Source organism: Bubalus bubalis, chromosome 16, assembly GCF_019923935.1.
Source record: "Bubalus bubalis isolate 160015118507 breed Murrah chromosome 16, NDDB_SH_1, whole genome shotgun sequence".
Taxonomy (NCBI): Eukaryota; Metazoa; Chordata; class Mammalia; order Artiodactyla; family Bovidae; genus Bubalus; species Bubalus bubalis.
Genome location: NC_059172.1, coordinates 40,018,434 through 40,031,611, shown reverse-complemented (window position 1 = coordinate 40,031,611; position 13,178 = coordinate 40,018,434). Strand labels below are relative to the sequence as shown.

Here is a 13,178-nt window from a genome sequence, read left to right as displayed (position 1 = left end):
AACAGAAAACAATTTCAGTGGAGACTCCATCTGAAGGGCCTACTTACTGAAGCACTGAGAGGATTTTTATTATGAGTCTGCACCAATGCACAAACTCCACGGCAGCATCAGACAGAGCTCTAGTTATATTTAAGTCTTAAATCTGAAGAGAAGCCCTAATGATAAAATCTGAAGATTTCTTCTAAACCAAATGGCAAACAACCATCCATTTCCTCACAGAGGAATATTTTAGATAAAGTTCTTTGATTCAGAATTGGAAATGATGCTAAAATAGGTTTTGGAAAAAATTAAATTACAGACTGTCATATTCCATCCCACTTAATGTGAATGAGCAAAGCCTCTAGGATAAACTTGATTAACATAAAAAGGGTAAAATCTTATTTCTGCTTCTAGAGGACAAATAAAAAAGATTTAAAAAAAAATAACTGCAAACTGTTCTTGTACTTTTCAAATAACAGCACATACTATTCCTCCAGCTATCACTCAAGCAAATATTTTCATTTTAAAGAAAGTTGCTTTCTTAGTCTCTTTTCCTGAAGCCTTATTGAGAGTGAATTTTTATATACAGTGATTGAGAATTGGCTGCTTAGCCTCAAAGCTATCTCTATGCGTCAGAGTCCTGGCAGAGGCAGGTCTCGGTGGTGATGATGATGATGACAGCATCACCAAAACCAAAGCAGCAGCTCAGGGTGCGCAGCCGCCAGGTGCAGGCCTGCGCAAGGCACGCGATGCGCACGCCATCATCTCATTCTCAAAACCACCCATCACCGCTCCTTACACAAGAGGAGACAGAAACAGATGAAGGTTAATCTGTCCAAGCACGCTTGCACGTAAAGCCAGCTCACTGGACCGAAGAGCCCTTGCTTTTTGTCACTGCACTGCATTATTTCTCTACAGTGCAAAAGCACAAAGATCTGGCCCATGGAAAGACAGTGACACTAGGCCTAGGTACTCTGTAGTCCTTGAAAAGCCTGGAGATGGACACAGACCTGCAGCCACCGTGTGGGCCTCTATGGAGACCCTGTGTGTGACAGCTGGGCTAGGCTAGAGGCATAGGGAATCAATTTCATAGCACTACCAGAGTAGCATGGAAGAGAGGGTAAAAACTTGGGCTCTGGTGGTGTATGAACAAGGGTTCAAACCCTGACCTGGGTGCTTACCAATTTATGACTTTGTTTCTTAATTTCCTTAAGTTTCTTCTTCTGTGAGATGAAAATGATAATAGGGTCTGTTTCACACAAAGTTGTGAGCAATGATAAAATAATACACATAAAGTTCTTGGACAGTCTTTGATATGGAAAGTCTTAGCAATGTTAACTACTGTTATTATGAACTAAGGAGAGATTAAGCAGTGCTCAGGAACCTGACTGGAGTATAGGAAGCAACAAGTTTTCCCACATTCGTGTCTCTGATACCAAAGGGACATGTGAAAGGTTACAGGCTCCTTGGCTAAATCAATGCCATTGCTGCCATGAGAAGGAAGCAGGACAGCGCTTGCCTTGCATCCAGAAAGGAAGGGGGCAGTACTGACCGAGCTGATGAGGTTGGCTCTGTGACTTGGCGTTGCACGCGGATGCCATGGGCACAGTTGTCCCGGTCCCCCGTCTGGGTTGAGAGGGGAATGTCTGGGGAGGTGTGACTGATCTTCATGGAGGAGTCTGGACAAGGGGTGGGAGGGTCTAGGAAGCCCTCACTGTTCTCCTGCTCATTGGTCTCTGTGTCCGTGTAGTTAAGAGGCTCCTGGTTGTTGTCTTTGCTACTAGAGAACAGGCCTCGTTCTCGCCACGGAACCCAGCAGAGTTTCCAAGACACGAAGAGAGACACACCAAAGAGAGCGAGGCCACAGGCAGTGACTACAAGGGTCAGCAGGCTCACTGAGATATCTGCAAAGAAGCAAAGATCAAAGGTCAGTGGGATTGCTCCTCTCGTGCCCACCTACTGCACGGTGTGGGCAGAATGACCCTCTCATTCATGCATCCCTCAGGAGTGACGGCGGAAGGCCAGGCCTGGGATGCTGCTGAATCACCTGGGATGCATGCTGAATGTCCCTGCTGATTCTGAGGCAGGGACAATGAGGATTCAGACACAAGCACAGAGGATGTAGCATGCAGGCATGTTTAGAAACAAACAGCCTGCGATAGCAAGAGGCAGGGTATATTCAGGGGACCAGGAATGCCCTGCAAGGCAACTGAGACCCTGCCCCCTCAGCAGTAAAAATCATTGATATTCTGGGAGTAGAGTGGTTTCAACCATCATTAAAAATTCCTCTGTCATCTCAAAGAGCAGTATAATTTGGGAGTCGTTTAAGTAACATCTTTTTTAAAACAAGATAAAATTAGAGTGCTTTCCCCTCTTTTTGATATGAGCTTTTAAGGGTCTAAGCATTTTGCAGCTCAAGGCCTCTCAAGCCTCAAGAATACCCACCACCTGGTGGTCAGGTGCCCAGGACCAGCGGACAACAGTCACATTTGGGTTTCCCCAGTAGCAGAGCTGAGACAAGTGGTCAAGGGCAAGAGGTTTATTTAGAAGGTGAAGAAAACATAGGTAGGGGAACAGGGAAGTGACCCAGTTAGAAGAGGGAAGTAATTCAAGGGGGTAAGAAAGCAGCCAGTAGGGGGAGGGGGCTTTGTCAAGCCAGCTGCCACAGTGGAGGAACAGAGATTAAACTGCTGCAGAGGGTCCACACCCCAGGGGCCTGGGTTGCTTATAGCATCAATCCCCTTCAGTAATTGATTTGAGGGCAGCTCTCAAGGGGCATCTGCTATGTGGGTGGCAAAGTAAGTTTCTGTGGCCAGAAAATTTCCACATTTCAAACAATGCAGGGCTGGCCTAGGAGGTCAGTAGGCAGATGCTCAAGTGCCAAGGGAGAGGGGTTGTGTGGGGCAACAACAACATCTGCTGCACAGAGCATGGCCCCACGGCCTCAGCCAGGGTCCGTGGCAGTGCAGTGTCTAGTAGGTGTGCACCCAACTCTCGGAACAAAGCCCATCCATCTCCAGGCTTCCACCCCACCCTACAGTAGAGCCAGGGAGAGGCTGAGGCATCAACCTGAACTCATTCCTGGCACCGTGGTGCTATAAACTCCTTCCTTAAAGAACACCCCTACCTGCCCTTACTGGGCTCCATTACAGTCTGAGGCCCCAAGGATTCGTCCCAGGTTCTGCCTTTACTGTCCATCATTCATATTTGCATTGCTTTAGCCAAAGCTTTCTGGATGTCCATTACATGCCAGGGATTGTGCCAGGCTTTGGAGACACAATGGAGAACATGCCAGACACACTACAACCTTCACAGACTCCTATTCTAGTGAAGGGGAAAATTAGGAATCAGTTACCTAACAGTCACAATGTCAACAATCCACAGCACGCCAACAACCCATGACATGAGACAGCTGAGGCATGCATGTGAACCCATCCTGCAAGTCACTTCCCTAAGGAATTAAGCTGACCACCTGCTGTCTGAGCGCTTTTCAACATGATTCTTAAGGTACTCGATCATTCTTATGAAACGATAAGACAATTTCTTCATGAAAAATTGCCCTTGACAGAAAGCCAGCTGCCAGGGCTAGTGATGGATCTGATGTATCTCCTCTATGCCTCCCAATCAATCTTTGCCCTTGTGGCGAAACAACATCATATCTCTGTTTGGAAACACAGGGGCTCCAGTTTCAACATTGGTAATTGAGCTCAAAATCTTTGCTTATCCCATTTCTCTTCAAATATCACTGAAACAGGATAAGCAAACTATATAACTATGGAAAACAAGGACAGGTACTTTCTTTCTAACACTGAGGCATTTCTGGGGTTGTTTTAAATGAAAAACCAATCAGGGCTGAACATTTAACACAAGCCAGTGAAGGACAGGGAAGCCTGGCATGCTGAAGTCACAGGGTTGCAAAGAGTCAGACACGACTGAGCAACTGAACAACAAAAAAACAACAATGAAGAAATGCTGAGGGAAAAATAGAAATTAAAAATCTCAGGTGCAGAGCAAAAAAGGCAGATGGGGGACAGGGAAGAGAGTCGAGGGGGGCAAAGTAAAGGGCACTAGAAATCACAAATCATGGCACCCCGACATGAGGAGGGAGAGAACATGGTTTGGCCACAGGCTCTACTTGGTTCTGACAGCTCACACAGCAGGATAGAAAATTTGGTGGTGAAAACTCCTATGACAGGTGGTAGTACTGGGAGTGCCGGGAAGGAGGAAACCCTTCCCAGTGAATCAGGCTGCCACAGCAAAGATCAACCTCTACCCCCTCCAATGAAATCTAAAAATAAAACAATCTGTACAACAGTGAAACCCCTTAATACATTCTGTAATCCAAACAGAGGCAAAACCCCTTCTCTGCATCATGTTAATCACTTCAGCACCAGCCTGACACACACACACACCACTAGGAGGACAGCAGAGGCTGGATACACTGGAAGGCAGAAAGGTTACAAGTGTGATATGATGATTATATATTATCATTTACCAAATATCCACCTTTCCACACCACAGTGCCCCCTCCAACGATGGAGCATAAATCTCAAACCCTTGACGTTGGTCTTGGCCACATGACTTACTCTGGTCAATAAAGTATGTGTAGATATGGCCCACGCCACTTTGGAGCAGAGGACTATTGGGCTCCCACCTTCTGCCATGAGAAGGCGGCTGCTATTTCAGCCTAGATGCCACAATGGAAGACTTGTGGTGCAGGCCCAGCGTCCAGAATGAAGAGCAAATTTAAACCTGATGCACAGACTGGGCAGGACAGCAAAACAATCCATAGATCCATGAGCAAAACTTAAACAGTTGATGTTTTATTTAAGTCACCAAGATTTTGAATGTGTTTGTCCCTACAGTAAAAAGTTGACTAATAAACGTGATCATATAATTTACTGTCCAAGACTAAGATATTTTTAAGAGGGAAAAGAGGTGAGATCAATAATCACATTGACAAGACATTTTACCCAGGATTGTCTAGGCCACTGGTCACCCTCCACTCAGAATCCTACTTGAGCTCTGAACTCATCTGCTTGGCACAATATGGCCTCTCAGGGTTTACTTGGCATTGACAACATGCTAAATAGAGTAAATCCTAGATCTATTTCTGCTAGTCACCATAGGGCCTGACCCAGCTCAAGAACTGTTTCAACTTGTTAGCTGACTCTCAGCTCATGTACCCCCAAACCACCTTTCTCCCAAGTCCAGTAATGGGAGATCCATGAAAGCAGGGGTTTTGTCTGTCCCTCTTAGGACTGAATCCCAGGCACTTAAAGGGCACCTGAAACATAGCACACATTCACTGTACATTTGATGCAGCCCACCAGAGAGCCCTGTGGTCACCTCCAGGTCTACCGTGAGTTAAGGCTGTGTGGCCGGTAAGCTCCAGGAGCCACTAGTCACATTCACAGTTGTTGACAGATGTCTGTGCATCCCAGGTACTACAGAAAACAACTGGCAAACAGCAAGAGGGGCTTTTCCTCATTTGCACAAAGGTGCCCTATAGGTCAGCAAGGGAGAGCACCAGGAGAAACCAACAGTGACTTACAGCCACACCAACCACTAAGTGCAGTCATCAGGACTTCTTGATAGCAAACAGCTCAGGGCACTCTTTACACACTCTACTTGTACTTTTCTCTCCTTTTTCAGAAAGAAGTACTAGAAAGCTGCTTCAGCCTCACTAAGGCCACACATACCATCCACCTCTGACCCACAGCCTAAGGAAAGAAAGAGGGAGAATCCATTTAGAACCACAAAATTGCTACTTCAGAAAAGGAGTTATTGGTTAAGTAAGGTAGTAGGTACATGGCCATTTGTGTTATTATTGATTTTTAAACTACATGTATTATACACACATACACACACACATATATATTCTTTGGCACTGACATATATTCTATAATAAAAATTGAAAAAAGTAAATAGTATCATCAAAAAGTTATTAAAGATAATTTTTCTGAAAAATAGAAAAGTGTAATTGGCCCTTCTGTCTAAGAGTCAAGAGAATAACCAGCTGGTGATCCAGGATGAAATGAGGCACATGGCAGGTAACACAGCTGGGATCCAGATCCTCAGAGGTGCTGCTGGCTGGGGTGACTGTGCATCAGTCTGTACCCAGAGCTGCTGAAAAACGCCCCTTCAGGGAAGAGGCAGAACGGCGTGTCCTGCCATCAGGCCTGACCATCAGAACCCTCTTCTGCAGGCCGCTAGCCCTCGCTATACACCATGAAGTACTGCAGCAACATCCCTGGACCCTGGACACAAGGCACCAGGACACCCCTAGACCCAGCAGACATCCCAGCTGGACACCTATGATTCCAAGGGATCCCTGCTAGCCTGAAGACTTGTTCTAGAATGACAAATATTATTGCCCAAAGAACACATGGCTTGAGCACCTACACATCATATGGAAAGGAACAGTAGTTGCCCTGCTCCACTGTGAAAGGGTGGGAAGAATGTGTAAACCGATGACAACAACAGAGTCCCAGGACAAAATCAGCAACTTGCAAGAGGCGAACCCAGCTGAGCCATCAGAATAAAGGACACCTGACATAAAATAAATCGATGTAAGAGAAAATTAACTCATATATTCAGTGAGATGTTTAAAACTCTGGCCAAGAGAGATAAGTATGGCTGTAGCAGTAACCAGAATCAGACTCCCCTAAGATCTCACCTGGTCTAACTATGAAATTGTAGCCCTAGAACTCCACAGCCAGCCACGTTATCACAAGAGGAAAGGCATTTTCAGCCATGAGTGACTCAGAAAATACGTGATTCATGCACCCCTTCCTGCATAAAATCTATGGAATTCTCCAAACAAACAAATAAAATTTTATGTTAGAATAGATAACCCAAGAAGGGAAGAGCTTTCTAGATAAGACATATACTTAGATACTAGATATCACAAGAATTAGTGATAATCAAAGAAAACAGTAAAAAGTGCATTAAAACTAATTGCTGGTTTTGAGGTTATAAAGTTTAACAGAACTGTAAAGGAAAAAAATCCACTTAAAAGAGCAAAAGAATGGTAACTACATAAATTCCATGATGTATTTCCTCTATAAAGCAAGGGCAGACTACGAGAATGAAATGGAGAAGAAAATAAGACAATCTTCTTAGGAAAAAAATAACACGATTGCTAAAACAAATAAAAAATTCAAAAGAAGGTAACCAAAGGTTCAGAAAACTTAGGCAAAATTATGCTAAAATTTTTTCTGCATTAAAAACCACATGGAGATAGAGCAAACCATTTCTGTTGGGATGAAATTAGAGGAGACTTTCACTTTCAAGTTAACTTTTTATAGAGAGTAAATATTACTGAGAAAAAAATGAAAAACATTTTTTAAGCTGTTGTAGTACATGAAGTACATGTGGCAGCACATTCAGGTGAAGTTGGGTTTGTAATCTCCAAACATTTCTGAAAAACAGTCCTTATTTAACCCTGCTCCTTGGTTTATGAAGAACAAAGCAGTGAATATCATGAAAATCATTACAAAAATGATCATCTCAGTTCCCCAGCACATTTGTCCCTCCGAGTCAAACCTGGAAAAGCCATTTTACCCTTGTCAGCTCATCTTTGTTCAGGCTTTTAGATTCATGAACAAAATATCAGAAGACTGACACAGGCTATCAACTTTTTATCTTGCTAATACCTATTTTAAACTTACAACTCTTTACTCTCATGCTTATATCATACAAGAAGGGATGTTTTAACCCCAGAAACAAATGACAGTCCCTTAAAATACTATATTGAGCTTTTTTTTTTTTAATTTTATTTTTAAACTTTACATAATTGTATTAGTTTTTCCGAATATCAAAATGAATCCACCACAGGTATACATGTGTTCCCCATCCTGAACCCTCCTCCCTCCTCCCTCCCCATTCCATCCCTCTGGGTCGTCCCAGTGCACCAGCCCCAAGCATCCAGTATCGTGCATCGAACCTGGACTGGCAACTCGTTTCATACATGATATTTTACATGTTTCAATGCCATTCTCCCAAATCTTCCCACCCTCTCCCTCTCCCACAGAGTCCATAAGACTGTTCTATACATCAGTGTCTCTTTTGCTGTCTCGTACACAGGGTTATTGTTACCATCTTTCTAAATTCCATATATATGCGTTAGTATACTGAAAATACTATATTGAGCTTTATAAATAAAATTATTACACTGTTCTTATTTTGTTCATTGCTTCAGAGTTGTGAGAACTTTGAACTTTGTATTTTGTACGGGGGTATAGCTGATGAACAATGTTGTAGCAGTTTCAGGTCAACAGCACAGGGACTCAGCCACAGGCGTACATGCATCCATTCTCCCTCAAACTCCCCTCCCGCCCAGGCTGCTACGTAACACTGAGCAGAGTTCTATGTGCTATAGAGTAGGTCCTTGCTGGTTTCCATTTTAAACAAAGCAGTGTGTACAAGTCCATACCAAACTCTCTAACTATCCCTTCCCCTCATCTGTCCCTCTGGCAACCAAAAGTTTGTTCTCTAAGCTGGAGAGTCTCTGTTCATTTTGTAAGTACATTCATTTATATAATTTTAGATTACACATATAAGGGATGTCATACAATATTTCTCCTTCTCTGACTTACTTTACTCAGTATGATAATCTCTAGGTCCACCCATGTTGCTGCAAATGGCATTATTTCATTCTTTTTAATGACTGAGTAGTATTACATTGTATATATGTACTCAATCTTCTTTATCCACGCCTCTGTCAATGGACATTTAGGGTGCTTCCATGTCTTGGCTATTGTAAACAGGGCTGCAATGAGCACTGGGGTGCATGTATTCTTTCGGATCATGTTTTTCTCTGGATATATGCCCAGGAGTGGGATTGCAGGGTCATATGGTAGCTCTATTTTCAGTCTTTTAAGGAACCTCCGTACTGTTCTCCATAGCAGTGGTACCAATTTACATTCCCACAAACAGTGTAGGGGCAGGGTTCCCTTCTCTCCATACCCTCTCCAACATTTGTTGTTAGTGGATTTCTGGATGATAGCCATTCTGGCTGATGTGAGGTGATACCTCATTGTAGTTTTATTTGCAAACACCTTCTCATCTGTCTCTTGGCCATCTATGTCTTCTTTGGAAAAATGTCTATTTCCGTATTCTGCCTATTTGTTGATTGAGTTGTTTTGATGTTTGCATCATGAGCTGTTTGTAAATTCTCGAGACTAATCCCTTGTTGGTCACATTATTTGCAAATATTTTCTCCAAATCTGTGGGTTGTCTTTATGTTTTATTTATTATTTCCTTTGCTGTGCAAAAGATTTTGAGTTTAAGTAGGTCCCATTTGTTTACTTTTGTTTTTATTTCCATTATTCTGGAAGACAGATCAAAAAAGATATTACTGTCATTTATGTCAGAGGGTATTCTGTTTTTCTCTGAGTTTTAGTGTCTGGTCCCACATTTAGGTCTTTAATCTTTTTTGAGCTTATTTTTGTGTATGATGCTAAAGAATGATCTAGTTTCATTTTTTTATATGTAGCCATCCAGCTGTCCCAGCATCATCTGTTGAAGAGACTGTCTTTCCAACACTGTGTAGTTTTGCCTCCTTTGTCACAGATTAATTGACCATAAGTGCATGAGCTTATTTCTGGGCTTTCTATCCTGTTCCATTGATCTATATTTCTATTTTTGTACCAGTATCATACTGTTTTGATGTCTGTAGCTTTGTATATAATTCAAAGTCAGGGAGCCTGATTCCTCCAGCTCCATTTTTCTATCTCAAGATTGCTTTGGCTATTCAGAGTCTTTTGTGTCTCCATACAAATTCTGAGATCTTTTTGTTCTAATTCTGTGAAAAATGCCATTGGTAACTTGATAAGGATTGCAATGAATCTGTAGATTGCCTTGGGTAGTATAGTTATTTTGGCAATATTGATTCTTACAATCCACGAACATGGTATATTGTTCCATCTGTTTATGTCTTCTCAGAGCTGTGAGAACTTTGTCCTGCATAAATAAGGCACTGGAGATTGGGAACTACTGCCCCAGTCCCTTGAATGTCAGTCCTGCCCCGTCTCTACTTCTTATGACAACAGTGTAGCTCAGGGAAAAACAGGAAAATAGATGACATTTTTGATACCCACCCAGTCTTCTTGTCCTGAGCTCCCCACTTTAACTGCTCTCTCAACCTTGTGTTGTCCCAGAAGACAGGAATTTTCAAAGGGATTATATTGGAAACTAAAGACTTGATGTCTGTGTCTAGTCCTCTCACTGCCATAGAGACTTAGGGTGGCAGCACAGAAGAGCCAGTGAAGATGCTCAGAATGAGTCAAGGTGTTTCCAGGGCAGGCAGAGGAAACCTCAAATCACAATTGAGGAGGGAAACAAAAAAGATCAGAGCTGGAAAAAAAGGTGCTAAGTATTGAGACTGAGGTGGATGGGGCATAAAAAGGGAGAGGAAACTCATGGTCGGAATCTGGGATGACAGGAACTGGTTTAAAAGAATGGTGCAAAATGAAGTAAAGCAGGTAGCTCAAGATCACTGACAGTCACTAACATATGATTTACCTTTCTGCAAAAGGATTTGAGACAGCTTAAAAATATAATGCAGCACAGTAGGAGAAACTTTCCAAGGGAATCAGGGCCAAAGAAAAATAAAAGTAAAATGAAGATGAAGTCAGGGGGAAGTAAATAGCCAAAATGCATACGTGAGGTTTTGTAAGGTTGCCAGAGGTGGCTACAGAATTGGCTCCCAACATCCCATGTATCACAGAAAAGAAGAAATATAACCAATGATATGATTCAGCATCTAGAAAACTATACAATTAAGAAATACTTGAGACAATGAAAATCTGCACTAGAAATGTAATGATATTAGAGGTTATTATTAATTACTTTTAGATATGATAATTGTATTGTGGTTATGTTGTATAGACAGATATATAAACATTCAAATGATATCATGCCTGGAATTTACTTCAAATTACAGATAAATCAAGATTGGCCACAGGTTAATAAATCTTGAAACTAAGTAATGAGTACATGTGGCTTATTATATTATTCTCTCTACTTTTGAATATGTTTGACAAATTCCTGCTGCTGCTGCTAAGTCGCTTCAGTCATGTCCAACTCTGTGCGACCCCAGAGACGGCAGTCCACCAGGCTCCCCCGTCCCTGGGATTCTCCAGGCAAGAACACTGGAGTGGGTTGCCATTTCCTTCTCCAATTCATGAAAGTTAAAAGTGAAAGTGAAGTCACTCAGTCTTGTCCGACTCTTTGTGACCCCATGGACTGCAGCCTACCAGGCTCCTCCGTCCATGTGATTTTCCAGGCAAGAGTACTGGAGTGGGGTGCCATTGCCTTCTCCATTGACAAATTCCTAACACAAAACAAAAAACAAAACACGTTTTGGTTGGAGAAAACGTTGATTTCTGACTTCAGTCTTAGACATTCTTATTTAGCAGGTCTTGGGTGAGATTCCTTTAATCTCCATTTTTAACAAGTATCTCAAATCTCAGATTAACCTGATGCCAACGGTCTCTAGATAACACTGAGTAAACAAGACCAAGTAAACACTGTATATGTGGTTCAGAACACAAGACACTTACCTAAAACAGCTGTGTCTTGGGGGCCTGATAAAGACAAAACTGGGAAATTCAGTTAGACAATCAGGCCATGGAGAACTTGAAGATATCACATGGTAGCTTGTAGGGAAAGTGATAATGTAATCAGATGGAGGAAACAGCCAAGACTAGACAGCTCTGATGATGAGATGTTAGGTGTTTCAAGGAACCGAATCAATGTGGAAACACTGTACTAGAATAAACCTTAGAAGTCATCCAGAACAGTATCAGAATTCCCTCATCAACAATCCCTTCCATGTGACCATAAGGACTTTATTTGAATACATTATTTTCTGTATTTTTTTAAACTTAATGCAATGAACATGTATTACTGTGCAATTTTAAAGGTAATAATAACAACAATAATAAAATTATTACATTCAAAAATCACAGAAGTCTGGTGTTACTCAGTGAAGGGGAACTTAGTCCCCTCAATACCGCAATAGCCCAGAGGGTTCTGAGTGGTGATCTTTATCTTGGATAAAGAGTACATAATAGATGTTAGGCTACAATTAAATGCTTTAGTGTTTAAATAGTTGAACCTAAGTTGTCTGGGAAATATAATCTTGCAGAAACCTTACTCTTTAATACACTGTAAGGCACCAAAGCACACTAGTAGAAACACTAGTGTTTCACACTAGTAGAAACACAAGTTCTAGAAACACACAGCCAAGGTCTGCAGCCCAACATCAGTTGTGCAACATAAATCTCTTGGTATTCTGTTTTCTCATGGCAGCGTTAGGACGATAATACTATTTCTCCCTTAGAGTTGTTTAGAAAGGTACTGGCAGTCAATAAATGTAAGTTACTGTTTTTTTCATGAGCTTTTCAGGATTCACCCACTCCACATCTAGACTTATTCTTACTGCCAAAAAGTGGTCACCATGGTTAATGAATAGCAAGGCTTCCCACAGCTTTATGAAATGGGCCAGCAATAAGCAAATATTAAGCCCCAGATGGTGCTTACTGAGCTGAATTATGGAGAACAAGAGAAAGAGCTTCTATTGAGCACCTGATATTTGCTAAGGCCCATACCATGGGCACAAAGTAAATAAGACTAGACCCTGCCCTCAAGGAATCACTAGTCCTTGCAGTAATGCTATTTACAACTCAGAGTGCTACTGAAAACCAGAAGTGAGGGATATACAACCCAATCTGGAGTTCAGAGAAGGCTTCCCATAAAACAGGAGTGAGCCAAGTCCTACTTATAACCTCTTCTCTTACACAAAGGCAAAACCCAGGTCACTTGGCATGTGGTCAAGACTTCACCAGGAGGAAGGGAAAGCCAGGGCTTATGCATATGGCCTCCAAGCTGCATAGGGCATAACTTGCCCAATTGTACATGGAGGCCCTGGGAAATACCTGGCATGTTCCAAGGCCTCTCAGGCCAGCTTTGCTACCATTTATATTTTGTGACCCTGGGTAAGTCATTGCTCCTGTATGGTCTTCCTCATCTGTCATAAAGGGTCTGGGCAAGGTTCTTATATCCTGTGGTTCTTGTGGACTTGCCAAATGACCTTGAGCTCACAGCAATGTTTCTCTAGAGCTAAAGCCATTGTAATAATTCCTATTAGTGACCACAAGTCAACTGGTGCTCTCCACCTGCAGGCTATGTTT

At 42.3% G+C, this 13,178-nt stretch overlaps 1 protein-coding gene across 4 annotated transcripts in view; it reads right to left on the bottom strand.

The window, feature by feature from the left end:
* The window catches only part of SYT9 (synaptotagmin 9), a 340,283-nt gene that overhangs the window by 143,872 nt on the left and 183,233 nt on the right, over window positions 1–13,178 (bottom strand). For all 4 annotated transcript variants that reach the window (XM_044929459.2, XM_044929458.2, XM_044929460.2 and 1 more), the window contains one exon: window positions 1,532–1,883. In XM_044929459.2, the coding sequence (XP_044785394.1) occupies window positions 1,532–1,883 (352 nt within the window). The remainder of the gene's footprint in view (window positions 1–1,531; window positions 1,884–13,178) is intronic.